The sequence below is a fragment of the Grus americana genome, chromosome 21, assembly GCF_028858705.1.
Source record: "Grus americana isolate bGruAme1 chromosome 21, bGruAme1.mat, whole genome shotgun sequence".
Classification (NCBI taxonomy): Eukaryota; Metazoa; Chordata; class Aves; order Gruiformes; family Gruidae; genus Grus; species Grus americana.
The window spans coordinates 2,619,440-2,633,514 of NC_072872.1; the positions used below are offsets into that span (position 1 = coordinate 2,619,440).

Consider the following 14,075-nt stretch of genomic DNA (forward strand, 5'->3'; position numbering starts at 1 on the left):
CCCCACCGGCGTGTCCCGCAGCAGCCCCAGTGAGCCCGGAGCTGCCCCAGAGCATCCCAAGGGGCCCGGAGCTGCCCCGCAGCATCCCTGGGGACCTCGGAGCTGCCCCAGAGCATCTCTGTAGAGGCTGGAGCTGCCCCACAGTAACCCCCAGTGAGCCCGGAGCTGCCCCAGAGCATCTCTGTAGAGGCTGGAGCTGCCCCACAGTAACCCCCAGTGAACGCAGAGCTGCCCCAGAGCATCTCTGTAGAGGCTGGAGCTGCCCCACAGTAACCCCCAGTGAACGCAGAGCTGCCCCAGAGCATCTCTGTAGAGGCTGGAGCTGCCCCACAGTAACCCCCAGTGAACGCAGAGCTGCCCCAGAGCGTCTCCAGGGTGCCCCGCAGCATCTGTGGGGAGCCTAGGTTTCCCCACAGCCACATCTGGGGAGCCCCAGGCTGCCCCACAGCATCCCTGGGGAGCCCAGCGCCTGACCCCAGGGAGCGTGGGCTCAGCCCCATGTCTGCCCCGCAGAGTCCAGCAGAAATGAGCCATCGTGGGGCCTCTGGTGCTTCGTGGGGGGCTGCAATGTGGGGAGTCGGTCTGGACAAGCTGGTGTCCCTGCACAAGCCTTTCCTGACGGGGCTGTGGGAGGGCTTTTGGGTCGCTGCAAGCTTTCCATAGAGTTTTTCCCACAGCGATGATGCAGCAGTGCGGGTCATCAGGGTTATCGCCCTGCAAAGCGAGTTAGCCTGGCCAAGGGGCGATGGAAAGGGTGGGGGGCATCGTTTTGGGGAAGACCACAAGTATGGGGGGGGGGGGGGGTTCAGGCATCCCTGGTGCATCCCCTGCAAAGTGGAGTGGGGGGGAACAGCGGGGACAGCAGCAAAAAAAAACCCATTTGCACAGGGCTGGGTTACAACCAGGGGTTGTTTCTGGAAGGGGATTTCTTTGGAGGTGGGAGCCTGGCTCGTTTTGGGGATGGGGGCACGGGAAGGACGAGGCACCATGGGACATGCCGTCCTGGGGCTGCTCCCATCTCCAAACCCCTCGTTTGCCGAGACCCTCAGCTCCCGGAGCCGCGCCAGCCCCTCTCCCGCACACCCCCGAGCTGTCAGCTCCTTACATAAGGTTGCGTCTACACCCGAGATATCACGGGGGAAAGCTTGAAAACAGGAGGCGAAAGGTAATGGGGAAAGCACAGCCCCCCCAAAAGCGTATTTTTAGGCTTCACATGACAGCTCTGTTCCCCTGGAAAAATGCTGAGGCTGCTCCGATCTGCCTGGGGGGGGGGGACACAACACCTCCCCATTGTCCCCACTGAGGGGACGAGGCTTTTTGGGGTGCTTGGTCCCCTGGAACCTGCAGCCAGGGAGGGAAAGGCAAAGCCTGATATGGTACAGGGAGTGATAGGCAGCAACGGCCAAAAAAAAAAAAGTCTCTAAATATGATTTTTACAGCAGAAAATTGCTTTTAAGAAAAGGAGTCGGGGTCTCAGCTGGTCCGGACCTTAAATCCACGCTGTGGGGAAGACGGCAGCGTTTGGCGCATGATTTGGCAGAGCTGATCCCTCAGGGAAAGTCTTGGCCGTTTCTTCTTGTTTGTTGTTTTTTTTTTTTTTTTCCACGATGCACTTTGAGCCGATTATAAAAAGGGATTTTTCTTTTCTGGCAGCAGCAGAAGGGCACGAAGGGCAAGGCAGGGCAAGAACCGCAGGGAGAGGAGGGACGCCTCTGCCAGCCAGCCGGATCCTGGCTTTTCCCACTGGGATTCTGGCTTTTCCTGCTGGCAGGCAGCGCGCAGGCAGCGTGCAGGCAGGCAGCGCGCAGGCAGGCAGCCTTGCTGCGGCGGGTAGCCACCGCCATCTACAGCCGGGCTGGATGTGGCCCTTCCCAGCGCGGGGGCTGCCCAAGGCCCTGCTCCTCCGGCCCACGGGGAAATTAAGCCGTCGGGTTTGTGCCGCACAACCCGAGCGGCCTTCGGACGCTGCCTGGCCAGTCTGGTTAACGTTTAACGAGGAAATGACCCGTTTCCTCATTAAATTCACTGTTTTTCCTGCCAGTCCATGGTAAACTATTTATTCTTCCAACGTGCCCTCCCAGCTCACAGGGACGCGAGCGGCTCTGCCTGCCCGCAGGCATCGGACAGAGCGCGGGGTCTTCCCCCAAATCCCAGGGGCTGCTGCAGTCCTGAGGGTTTCGACTGTTTCTCCTCCAGCCTCCCAAAACAGGGGCTCCCCCACCCCACCCCTGGGTTTCTCTAATTAAAAACTCAGTGCCCTGCGCAGCAAATGTTAATTGAAGCATTGCATGCGTTAACCCTCTCGGGTGCGGTTACCGTATGCGATTTATGACAAAATGGGAGAGTCGGGGAAGGGAATTTTCATTTTCCATGTGAAAGTTTGGGGTTTTGGTACCACCTGTGCCACAGACACGGGGACAGCGGTGTCTGTCGTTACCAGCGTTGGAACCCGCTGCAGAAAGGCAGCAGATCCCGTCACCCCCCTCAGGGTCACATTATGATCCGAGACAAACATGCTTTTCATCCTCTTTTATTACTTTACATCCCATTTTCCATCCCGGCTCAAGCCAAGTGCAGAAATCAGCCACAGCGTTTTCCCCTCCCCGTCCTGGCGCGATACGGTCACACACCGACTTTGCAGACGATCACTAAATTGCTCGTGTTCACACGCAGCCCCACACGAGCTCTCTGAAAGCCCACGCTGCTCCCTCCATCCCCGGAGCCAGGTGGCAGCGTTGCCCAAATTCTGCAGCCTCTGAGAAGCCATAATACATCTTTTTTTTTTCTCCCCTACAACATTTTTATAAGCCAGTTATTTCGGTAAACCACAACACAAACGCCGAGTCCAACTCTTAATGGAAGAGCCTGATGCTACATCTCCCAGCTGAGCACCACGCCCTTTGCGAGAACTCCTTGTTTCCCCCCAAAAACCTCCGGAGCACGATGTCAGCCCGGATCAGCCTTTTAAGACCTGGCTCTGCACCCCAGTTGAAGCACCCCACTCGCTCAAACTCCCTCCCCTTCCCCAAAATCACGCGCCCAAGCAGCGAGGCAAGAAAACCCCTCTGCGAGAGGCAGCTTTAACGCCAAAAGCTTCCCCCCGGCCACGGGAATTTAACTGTTGTACAAGGGAACCACCCGGGAGATGGCCTGCCGGCAGATCGGGCACCATTTGGGCTCGGGGAGGGCCCGGTAGCACTCGCTGCATGAGCAAACGTGCCCGCACTCCAGGAAGACGCAGGATTTGGTGTTGCTCAAGCAGATGACACAGGCGTTTTTGAGCGTCTCTCCGCCTTCCGCCTTCATTTCACGCATCAGTCGCTCCTGGGCCTGCCGGAATTCATCCTGCATTTGTTTGAGGTGCCGCCTCTCTCGGTGATGCTGGTACTGCTTCCGTAGGATGAAGAAGAGGACGGCGCAGGTGGCAAAACCGAAAACGACGGTCAGGATTTTCCAGAACCGGACGTTCGATTCTTGTTTCTGCAGCAAGGAGTCGAAATCCACGCCGCTGAGGTAGTAGGGCAGGCCCTGCTTCGGGGGCTGCAGCTTGATCGTGGTGTTATCCAGGACGAGCTCTCCCACCCCCGTCAGCGCCGTGCCCACCTTCAGCATCTGCTCCGTCTCCTGGATTCCCTTCGGGCGCTCTCCGCTGATGTAATGGCCGATGACGTCAGTGAAGGACTGGACGGAGGGGTGAAACTTTTCGTACACTGTCTCCAGGCTGAGCTCGGCGGCATCCAGCGGCTTCATCACCCTGACGGTGACACCGGCACCTTCCTCCAGAGGGACCAGGTCGAAGGGGGTGGTGTTGGTTCTCTGGTGGATGATCTTCTCGTAGTCGTTCCTGGGGAAGGAGAAGGAGATAAAGCAAACGCGAGCGTTAACGATTCCCCCCGAGGCCAGCGAGGTAACACCGTGTGGGGTGACTTGCTGTTTTGGGGTACTGCTGGTTGTCACCCTGCGGGACGTTTATCTGGGTGGGACCCGCTGGAGAGCGGCGCTTCTCCCCTCATAGCACCCTCTGCCTTCGCCTCAACTCTTCTGCAGTCCCTGCTGCAGCCCACCAAATTCCCCCTCACCTCCCCACGGCATTCCCAGCTGCCAGAAACCACCCTGCAAGCGAGAAGCGCTGCCTGTCACACACGTAAATCTGATAAGCATTATCCGATTAGCCGAGGCTCAAAGAGCGTCGCTGTGCTCTCGTTTCAGCAGCTCTGGTGGGCCAGGCTGCTCTCGGGACCTTCCTCAGGTCCCTTGGGTGTGGGTATCGCCCGAATCCAACTGAATTTTTGTTTTGAAGGTGCCGTTTTGCTCGGGAAATACTGTTCTGCGGCCACCTCCATAACCACAACGTAGGGCTGCTGATAAATGCTCTGCCCACATTGGGTATGTGCTCATCGTCTACAGCTCCCACACGAACTCTGAAAGGATACGGCCCTGAAAACAGCCAACCGTGCCCCATTTTGGCAGCTGTAAGGGGACCGTGGTGCACTGTGGGGGCCAGGTCTGGGGCACGTTGGTCACTCTGGCCATGCCTGAAGTCATTTCAGCATGTCAGGCCCTGCGAGGGCACCTCGACCGGTCTGAAACCCGGACGGGCATTCGTGGGGACCGGGCACGTACCAGAGGTGGGTGGTTCGGTTCCACACCATCTTATGCTCCTGCAGCGTCAGCCTCTGAATGACGCCCTTGCAGTTCTCCACAAACTGGCTGCTCAGCGTCTCCTTAACGGACCGCACTACGCCTGAAAGACAAACCCGAAGCGCGTGTGAGGTGCTCGTTAATTTTCTGCTCTGTTTCTTATTGCGTACAGCAAGTACGAGCAGTATCTGAACAAGACGGGGAGGCTGTAGACCCCAGAGCTCGTGTTTTGAGCCGTCAGGGTAGCCAGTGACCGCCTGACAGGGGGGAGATGAGCTGATGGGAGCAGAACCGTGAGGCTGGGGATGAAACCCACCCAGCGAGGGGGCAGTTGGGGTTAGGATGCACCCCCACCGCTCCCACTTTCGGCCCTGTCCCTACCTTCGATGACCGCGTAGGGAACGCAGCGCCCCGGCGCCTCCAGCAGCACCGCCCGCAGGTCCCCATCCAGCCGGACCCTCCTGGCGCCCTGCGGGGAGGAAACGGAGGCCGCGGCTCAGCCGACGGGACCAGGCCGCTGGCCTGGCCTGGGCCCGTACGCGCCGCCCGGGGTTCCTCGCACCCACCTCGAGGCCGCGGGCGACACGGGTCTTCTGCCGGTAGACGGAGTAGACCAGGGCGGTGAGGGCGGTGCTGGCGGCCAGCAGTGCGGCCTGCGCGACCGAGGGCCGCCCGCCGCCCTCCATCGCCGCCGCTGCCGCGCCGTTACCGCGGCAACAACCCGCCGGCGCCGAGTGATGACGTAACCCGCGACGCTCTGCCGAGTGGAACCGCGACCATAGAGACGCGGTCCGCCAGGGCCGCCGCTCCGGGCGGGGGGAGACGGGAGGGGGGGGGGGAGGAGGGGGGCAACCCGGCACGAAGGGCCCTGAACCCCCCCAGGGCCTTGTTGGGGGGCCGGAGGGGCAAATCCCAACCCTACGGGGCCTGGGAGGGGGAAGGCGGGCCGGATCCCGGCCTCACAGGGCCTTAAGGGGTAAATCCCAGCCGGGGCCCTTGCGGGGGGGGCAGGACAGATCTCAGCCCCCCACCCCCCCGCCCCGGGGTCTTGGGGGAACCTGAACCCCGGCCCCCCAAGGCCCTGGGGGGGGGGGGATTAGCCCAAATCCCAGCCACCCCCCAGGATCTCGGTAGGGGGGCCCACATCCTAATACCCCCAGGGCCCCGGGGAGGGGGGGCAGCTCCAGTGCCCTCCCAGGGCCTTGGCGGGGCGGGGCGGGCGCAGCCCAAATCCCAGCTCCCCCTAAGCTGGGGGGGTGTCAGGCCAAAGCCCATCCCCCTGGGTGGGCTGGGGGGACGGGGATCTGCCCAAACCCCAGCCCTATAGCGCTTGGGGAGGGCGGGGGGGAATTTCCCCCCTCTCACCAGGGTGTGGGGCAGCAACACCCCACGGCCCCGAAGGGGCCCCCCCCCCACTGCAAGGACACGGCTCAGCGTGGGGACGCAGCCCCCAGCCCCATTTTGTAGGGTCCTTCTCCCGCACCCCGTGCCGGGCCATGGGCAGGGTGGCAGGTCCCTGTCAGCCCTGTGCCGGGGGGGGGGACACACACACAACACACCACCCTGCTCCCCCCACCTATCCCCTTGCCGTTGCATATTCTGGGAAAGCAGCAAAAGGGGAGGAAAAAATAGCAATTTTTGGTGAATTATTGATGCTCAGGGCCTCGGCGCTGCTGTTGGGGCGGGCAGTGGGGGCTGCAGCCAAGCCCCGCTCCCCGCTGGGGGTCTGAGGGACCAAACCCCCATCGCAGCCCCCCCCCCGTGCTGCGGCCTTGTGCCGCCCCCCCAGCTCTATATTTAAAAAACCGAGTTGCCATGACTACGCGGAGCAGCTCTGCCAGCCCTCGGTGCCGCAGGGAGGGTGCCCAGGACCCCGCAGCACCCCCCCCTCTCCTGCTGGGGATAAACCCCCCCTAAACTGCCTTAGTACCGAGCTTAACTCTTCCTCTCCCGTTTGCCAGGGCTCCGTCCCGGTGAGACACAGGCGCCGTTACACCACCGAAAACACACATTAACTTTATTATGGCCGCAGAGGAGGAGGCACGAGAGCGGGTTCATGTGCAGGAGCCGGGGGGGGTCCCCGAGGTGCAAACCCACCCCCCCCCCCCCAGGGATTTTCCCATCGCCTCGTCCGGATTCATCCCCGAGGAGGGTCCGGCTTCGGTTTGGGGTGCAGGGAGGACACCTCATCCCCAAAACAGGCTGATCGGGTGACCCGCCGCCGCTCAGCACGCCGGGGGCCGGGGGCCGCGCAGGCTGCACCCCCGCATCTCCCTGGCCAGCCGCAGCACGGCAGCGCGCTCACCGGGGCCGCCGTCTCCCCGGGGTGCCCCGGTGCCGAAGGCCTCTTCCTCCTCCTCCTCCAGGATGGAGCTGAGGCGGGGGGCGCAGCGGGCCCTCTCCGCGGGCGGGCGGTAGGGACACTTGGTGTTGAGCAGCCTGCGGAGAGGCACCAAGGGGACGATGGCGTCGCCCAGGAGCTGCTGCTGGACGTGGCGGAAATCGTTCTGCCTCTTGAGACGCTTGAATTCGTTGAAGGCGGAGGCGGAGGTCTGGTAGAGGAGCAGGGCCATGGCGCGCGCCTTGTCGGCTTTGGAGACCAGGACGGCGTGGCAGCGCAGCACCACCGCCTTGTTCTTCACCTGGTGCCGGTAAACCCAGGCGAAGACTTTGGGGTGCCGGCGATCGGCGGCGCAGTAGGTGATGCGGTGCAGGAGGTACGCGTGGCCCGGCCGGCGGGCTCCCTTCTCGCAGGGGGTCATACGGATGCCTTGGGGTCCCAACGTCAGCTTCATCTTGGCCCCGCAGGCCCCGGCGTCGCTTTTAGCCCAGATCTTGCCCACCGCCTCCTCGGTGCAGCCCTCGCCCTTGGCGTGCAGGGTGACGGCGTTGCCCAGGTACCGCACCGTGTATGTCGGGTCCTCCTTGTTCAGCTCCACTTTCTGGCGTTTGCCGCGGAAGACGCTGCCCAGCCGTTCGAGCGGGCAGTCGGGCAGGAGGTCCGGGCAGGAGCGCAGGAAGCCGGCCAGCAGCGCGGCGTAGCTCAGCCCCGGCCCCAGGCTCTTGCCTTTGCACTTACGTTCATTTTCCACCAGCACGAACTTGCTCCGGCGCCAGGGCAGCATCTCCGCTCCGCCGAGGGGCCCCCCCGGCCGCCCCGCGCGCTTCGGCTAATCCCGGCCCCGCCGCGACGTCCCCCGCCGACCCCCTTTGCGAGCAGACGGCTCCCCCCTCCCCACCCTGAACCCCAAAAGCTAGCTGGGGAGGGGGGTGTGTGTGTGTGTATATCCCCGCACCCCCCCACCCGGGGTGGGGGGGATGCCCCTACCCCGGCACGACGGGATGCAGCTGCCGTATCCGATGCCGTCAGCCAACGGAGGATGCGGAGCCGCTTGGCCGAAGAAGCCGCCGCGTTCCGGCTGCCGCCTGCGCCTGCTGCGGGAGCGGCGGCGGCTGCTGCTGCTGCTGCGGGGATGCAGCTCTCCGTGGGCTGCTCCACCTCCCCGCGACGCCGCGTCGCCCCGGTCCCGAGCACGCGGGGAGCAGCCGGCGGACGCGCGCTCGGTTCACGCTCAGAGAAATAAAGATGCCGGTAAAATAAAAGCTGCCCCCCCCCCCCCGCACTCAAACCACCAGCACCGGGCAGACCCCCAGCACCAAAGCCCACCCGCATGGTGGGGGAAATTAAGGCAGGAACTGGGGGAATGATTTTTGGGAGGGTTGGACATCGGCTCCTGACCCTTGCCCGGGGAAATAAGGGGTCTTTTCCCCAAACCTGAGCGTTGCACAAGGGGGTGTGCTGGGGTTTGCAGATCCTGCAGCTTTGCTGGCATTTTTTGCTCCAGAAACCCCATTTTCCCCCATTATTTCCAAGCCAGCCAGGTCCTCCCTCTTGGGCTGAACTTTTGGCTTTTAACCTGTTGCTTTTAACTCTGGCCGAGGCCCCGGGGTGGCTTCTCTCCCGGGAAAATGAAATGCCATTTCTGAGCAGCACAGCCTGGAGGGGGGGTACGGGGATTTTTGGGGAGCGCTGCGGGGGTGCCTGTGAGATTTCAGCCCCGCAGCGGAGTCTGAGGCTGTTTGGGATTCGGCTCCTTCGGCTCCAACCCGAATTTCCACTTTTTTTTTTACCGCTTGGGGCTTCTTGTGGGTGCAGCAGGGAGACACACACCCACACCCCCCCCCCCCCAGGCTTGGGGACCCACAAAGATGCTCCGGCTGCCTCGGGATTGAAAAACAGGGAGGAGAAAGGGGTAAAATAACAGCGTTTGCCCCCGATTTCGATCCATTCGGGAAGGAAAACCCGAGCGGGGTGTTGCAGGGAGCGGGAAGCCATTTCCCAGCAGCTTCCCAGATTTTCTATGGTTTGAGTGAAACAACTGCAACCTTAAAATAGCTGCTGCGCAGGCAGCGCCGGCCCTGCTCCTCTCGCTGTCGCGGCCTCGGCAGCCTCGTAGGTTTTTGCAGCCAAAATTAATAAAAAATGCGCGAGGTGATGTGGGTTTCGGCTTTTCCGCTGTGGCTTGGGATGTGCGGTTTGCTCCCGGCACGAGGAATGGTTTTGGGGAGATGGCAATTAGTGAATTAGTGCAAATGAGGAAGGTTTCTAGCCACACCAGCCTCCCTCTCTCGTTATCTCTGCTCTTGCTTTCATCGATAGAGGTAAGGACTCTTTATTTAATTGCTCGGTGCTCATATCGACGGGGCAGGTTTAAACCCTCCCCAAAAGCTCGTTTATTTATAAACCCCACATTATTTAGGAGGAGGGTCCCCCAGTGCCTCCCACCAGCTGCCCTGGGGCTGGTTTTCCTTTTCTCTCGCAGGTTTTGGGGAGGGGGTTGCACCACGTAACGCGGTGAGGGGGCACAGGAGCGTCCGCGGCTCATTTTAGATGGGAAAACAAGCAGGATTTGCACTTGGAAAGCTGAAAAAAGGGTTCTGAGCTGATTCAGGGCTGCCAATCCCTCCTCTAGCTGCCTATCGCCTCGACTGACTGCTCTTGCAAGTAGCGAACTGTCATCATTAGGTTCCAGGGTGAACAAGCACCCGCACGGCACAAGGGAGGTGGGTTGCCCGGTTATCCCCCAGGACAATACTGATCCCGGCTTTGGTTTCTCAGGGTGCCTGTGGTCCTCTCGCTCCCTTCTCGGCTCCTGGCGTTTACACCACGTCAGAGGCTGCAGCCAGTTCAGGTGCCGCGTCCCAGCCTGTCGTGGCTCGTCAGCCGCGACCCGGTGCCAAAATTTGCTGGCAAAACTGGTGGGTAAGGTCAAAATCCTCCCAAAATCCAGCAAACGACAAAAATCCCAGCGATAAGTGAACAGGGGCTGTGACATCCTTCCTTCAGCTGGAAAATGGGGCAGTAAGCTCCTCCAGCAAGGGGAAAATAGAGAGATCTTTAATTAAAGAGCAATTTGCTGATCAGCCCAGCATCCCGGGAGCCCTTTACCCCACGTGGGCCGATTCCCACGGAAGCACCGGCCGAACCGAATTTGGGCTCGAGTGCTACGAGAGCATCCCGAAACGAGCTTTTATCACCCCTGTTTTCATCCAACTTTCCCTGCTGCCTAGCAGCTGGTAGTTAAAAGACCTGGGAAAATGCGTTTTATTTCTTTTTTTTGTGTTTTCAATGCAATTAATTTATTTCTTTTGATCTCACTGATCAGGAGCTGTCGTTTCCTTCCCCCCCCCCCGCCCCAGGAGTGAATTAATGACAATTTCCCGTGGAGCCGCACAACCAGTTTTCAAGTGGGGAAGAAAAAAAAAAAAACAAACCACCGAGGCGGTGGCGGAAAAAAACATTCTGCCGGGACAAGAGAAAGGAGGAGGTAAAAAAAAAACAAAAAAACAAAAAAACAAAAAAAGGAGAAGTTGGGAAAAATGAGACAGCAGGCGGGGAGGGGATGTGGGCCCGATGCGGTGGGGGGGTCAGAGCTGCCCCAGGGATGCTTCCCGGGGTTCGGCCACGCACCGGGGCGTTATCCCAGCGGGGCCGGCCAACCTATTTTTCCAGGCGAGGAAATATTTAACCGCGGCGTCAGCGGGCAGGGCGGGCAGGCGCAGGCATGGAGGGTGACGGGCAGCACCCGGTCCCCCCTGCCCTCCCGGGCCGCCCCCAGGGTCAGCACCTGCAGCTCCTGCTGCGCCGTAGCCGGGAGGCCAAAAACTGCGCCTATTGCCCCTACAGCCGCTTCCCGGTGGGCGCCGCGCTGCTCACCGCCGGTGGGGAGATCTTCTCCGGTAAGTCAGGGCTGTGCGACCCCCCCCGCCTTGGGTTTTTGGGGTCCCCCCTGTAACTTTTTGACCATGCGTGGGGGTGCGGCGGGATTGGCATAGGGTGCTGGTCCTCCCCCCACCCCACCCCAGGCTGCTTCTTGGCAGCCGCCATCCCAGAGCGAGCCGAAAGACCGCGGCGGATGGGAAAACACAGGAAAATAAATAGGGGAAGTGGGGAACGTGTTGATGAGAGCCCGGGATCGGGCAACACGTGTGGAGAATGGCTTTTCTTTGCTAAATGCTCCCCAAAAAAATCACCCGGAGGGAAGCCGGCTGGGGTTCGGGGTGGCTGAGCGGGTGCCGGGTGCTTCCCCGCAGGGTGCAACGTGGAGAACGCCTGCTACAGCCTGGGGGTGTGCGCCGAGCGCACCGCCATCCAGAAAGCCATCTCGGAGGGGCACACCAGCTTCAGGGCCATGGCCATCGCCAGGTAAGGGCACGGCGATGGGAACCCCCCCCCATGTGCCCAAGGGGCAGGTTGGGGTGAGGTTTTTTTGGGGGGAGGTGGGTTTTTGCGTGTGTTTTTGGAGGAATTTAAGGGGGAAAAAAAAAATCTGTTGTGACTCTTTATTGATTGGCGCGTGAAGGGCTTCTGGGGGGGGGGGGGTGTGTGTCCCCCAACCTGAGACTGAGCTCTGTGCCCTTCTCCTTTGGCAGTGACATGGGGGACCACTTCATCACACCCTGTGGTGCCTGCAGACAAGTGATGAGAGAGGTGATGGCTCACGTGGGGACCCCGTGTTTCCTGACACCCCCCCCCCCCATCTCCTGACCCTCCGGCATCTCCCCCCGAAACACCCAGAGGTGCAAAGTTGGGGGGGATGGGGGGAGGGTTGCAACCCCCCTCGTCCCCATCCCGAGCTGGCTCCGGGCACCTCGAATGGCGCTATCCACCCGGAAAGGGACGTTCCTCCCTGTGCCCGGCGGTAACCCATTAACTCGCCCTCGCCGGGGGGTTTTATTCCTCCCCGGAGCTGCCGGGTGCAGAGTTTGACCCCAAAGCTGTCGTCCAAGCCTGAAAACGGGGTGGTGGTGGGGGGGGGTTCCTGCAAAAGCCGAGGTCCTTGCAGAGCCATCCTGCTCTCGCCTCCCTCCTCCCTGCGGGCACCCTGGCACCGTTTTTTGGGTGGTTAATATTTAACGGGTCGCGGGGCTCGGCTGGAAGGCCGGGTTTGGCAGGTTCGGAAGCACTGGGGCTCACCCTTGGGGGGGGGGGGCAAACCCACAGGATCTGAGCCCCAAATACCCCTGGGGGAGGTGATGCTGAAAAGCCGCCCCAGAATACACGTAATAAAGGGGGGTGCAAACCCGGTCCAAAAAAAAAAAAGGATTATTTAAGTAATTTAAGGAAGAAGCGCAGGTTTTGCATCGGGTACTTCTCTCCCCTCTTCTCCCCCAGTTCGGCACGGACTGGGACGTCTACCTGACCAAAGCGGACGGCACCTATATCGTCAAGAGGCTGGAGGAGCTGCTGCCGCTCTCCTTCGGCCCCGAGGACCTGAAGAAGGCGTGAGCAGCGCGGCCATCGCCGGCCTTCGCCCTTTGGCGGCAGGGGAGGATGGTTTTCCCCAATTTTCCTGGCGTGTAAGCGGCTTTTTGGGGACGATGCGATGGGAAATGCATTTATAGTGTTAAGTTACCCGTTCCTCTCGCTCATCTTCTGATTCAGCGCTGATTGCAGATGCTGGCCCCACCTCACCCTGGGGAAATGGCGAAATCGAATCATAGAAATTCCCTGTTCTTAGGCGAAAAAAGCGTCCAGATATCGCTGTAGTCGAGGGGGGGAAGTTCACAGACAGGCAAGGGGTTGATGCACGGCTCAAGCTCAGGCTCGTTGGTAAAGAAACCACTCCCGAATATCGCAAAATCATTGCTTGGGAAAATGCTGAATTCTTCAGCAAAAAAGAAAGGCTCCATGGACCCCCGAGATTCTCAATAAACCAATTCAGATTAGGTGATTTGCTGGAACCGGACGGTTATCATGCTGAGCGTGTCTTTTTCTCATTTCTGGCTTGTTTTTCTCGCTTTTATTCCGTTTGCGGGGATGAAGAGGGTAAGGAATTTTTTGGAGAGTTTTCTGTCTCCAGAGCAATGCCGTTTGCCGATTGTACTATTAATTTAATTATGCACAATGAAAAATGAATGCATTACGCTTCCCAAACAGCGCTGGGTTGGGTGTTACTGCCTACGCCCAAGCAAAATAAAAGCAGTCCTGGTTCACATCCTGAGGCTGCAGCAGATGATGAATCACGGGGAACGGGAAGCGGGGCCCCCGGGCTGCCCCGCTGCCAGGCAGGGCAGGAGGGTGCTGGCCGTGCGGGCAGGACACGACCAGGACGCTGCACGGCGCAAAGCCTGGGCAGGGCAGAGCTGCCCGCACGGCCAGCGCGCTCCTGCTCTCCCCAGCTGTGTCCCCAGCTGTGTCCCCAGCTGTGCCCCCAGCTGTGCCCTGCATCGCACGGGGCTCTGCCCTGCTCCGTGCCCTGCTGCGCGCCGGGCTGTGCACAAACCGTGCCCAGGGCAGGGCTCTGCTCCACGTCGGGCCGTGCACCGGGCTGTGCACAAGCCACGCGCAGGGTAGTGCCCCGCTGTGCACCGGGCCGTACCCTGCATTGCTCCGGGCTGTGCACCGGGCCGTACCCTGCCGTGTCCCGGGCCATGCCCTGGGCCATACCCTGCATTGCACCGGGCTGTACCCTGGCCGTGCCCAGCTGTGTCCCAGGCCGTGCCCCGGCCGTGCCCTGCCGTGCACCGGGCTGCACCGTGCATTGCACTGGGCCATCCCCAGGCTGTGCCCTGCCGTGCACCGGGCCGTGCCCTGCACTGCTCCAGGCTGCACGCTGGGCTGTGCCCTGGCTGTGCCCTGCTGTGCACCTGCCTGTGCACTGAGCTGTGTCCCTGGCCGTGCCCCGGCTGTACCCAGCATTGCACCGGGCTGTGCACCGGGCCGTGTCTTGCATTGCACTGGGTCGTGTCCCTGGCCGTGCCCAGCATTGCACTGGGCTGTGCACCGGGCCGTACCCATCACTGCACCGGGCCATGCTGATCATTGCACCAGGCTGTACCCAGCATTGCACCGGGCTGCACCCAGCATTGCACCGGGCCGTACCCTGCATCGCACCAGGCTGTGCACCAGGCCGTACGCAGCATTGCACCGG

General features: G+C 61.2%; 3 protein-coding genes across 4 annotated transcripts; 1 reads left to right on the forward strand and 2 right to left on the reverse strand.

The window, feature by feature from the left end:
* Window positions 1-2,514: 2,514 nt before the first annotated feature.
* Window positions 2,515-5,367, reverse strand: MUL1 (mitochondrial E3 ubiquitin protein ligase 1). Its single transcript, XM_054849977.1, has 4 exons — window positions 5,208-5,367; window positions 5,023-5,110; window positions 4,624-4,744; window positions 2,515-3,844 (listed from the first exon to the last, which is right to left on the reverse strand). Exons 1-4 carry the CDS (start codon window positions 5,325-5,327, stop codon window positions 3,115-3,117), a joined length of 1,059 nt encoding a protein of 352 aa, XP_054705952.1. The 5' UTR covers window positions 5,328-5,367; the 3' UTR covers window positions 2,515-3,114.
* Window positions 5,368-6,631: 1,264 nt separating this feature from the next.
* On the reverse strand, window positions 6,632-8,193 carry FAM43B (family with sequence similarity 43 member B). Its single transcript, XM_054849978.1, has one exon. The coding sequence runs from the start codon at window positions 7,764-7,766 to the stop codon at window positions 6,867-6,869; it is 900 nt and encodes a 299-aa protein (XP_054705953.1). The 5' UTR covers window positions 7,767-8,193; the 3' UTR covers window positions 6,632-6,866.
* Window positions 8,194-10,325: 2,132 nt separating this feature from the next.
* Window positions 10,326-13,123, forward strand: CDA (cytidine deaminase). Of its 2 annotated transcripts, none has more exons than XM_054849980.1 (4): window positions 10,326-10,469; window positions 11,236-11,347; window positions 11,575-11,632; window positions 12,317-13,123. In XM_054849980.1, exons 1-4 carry the CDS (start codon window positions 10,352-10,354, stop codon window positions 12,428-12,430), a joined length of 402 nt encoding a protein of 133 aa, XP_054705955.1. In that variant the 5' UTR covers window positions 10,326-10,351; the 3' UTR covers window positions 12,431-13,123. The 2 variants fall into 2 exon arrangements, with proteins under 2 accessions (XP_054705955.1, XP_054705954.1); XM_054849979.1 differs by lacking the exon at window positions 10,326-10,469 and adding an exon at window positions 10,584-10,881.
* Window positions 13,124-14,075: the final 952 nt, after the last annotated feature.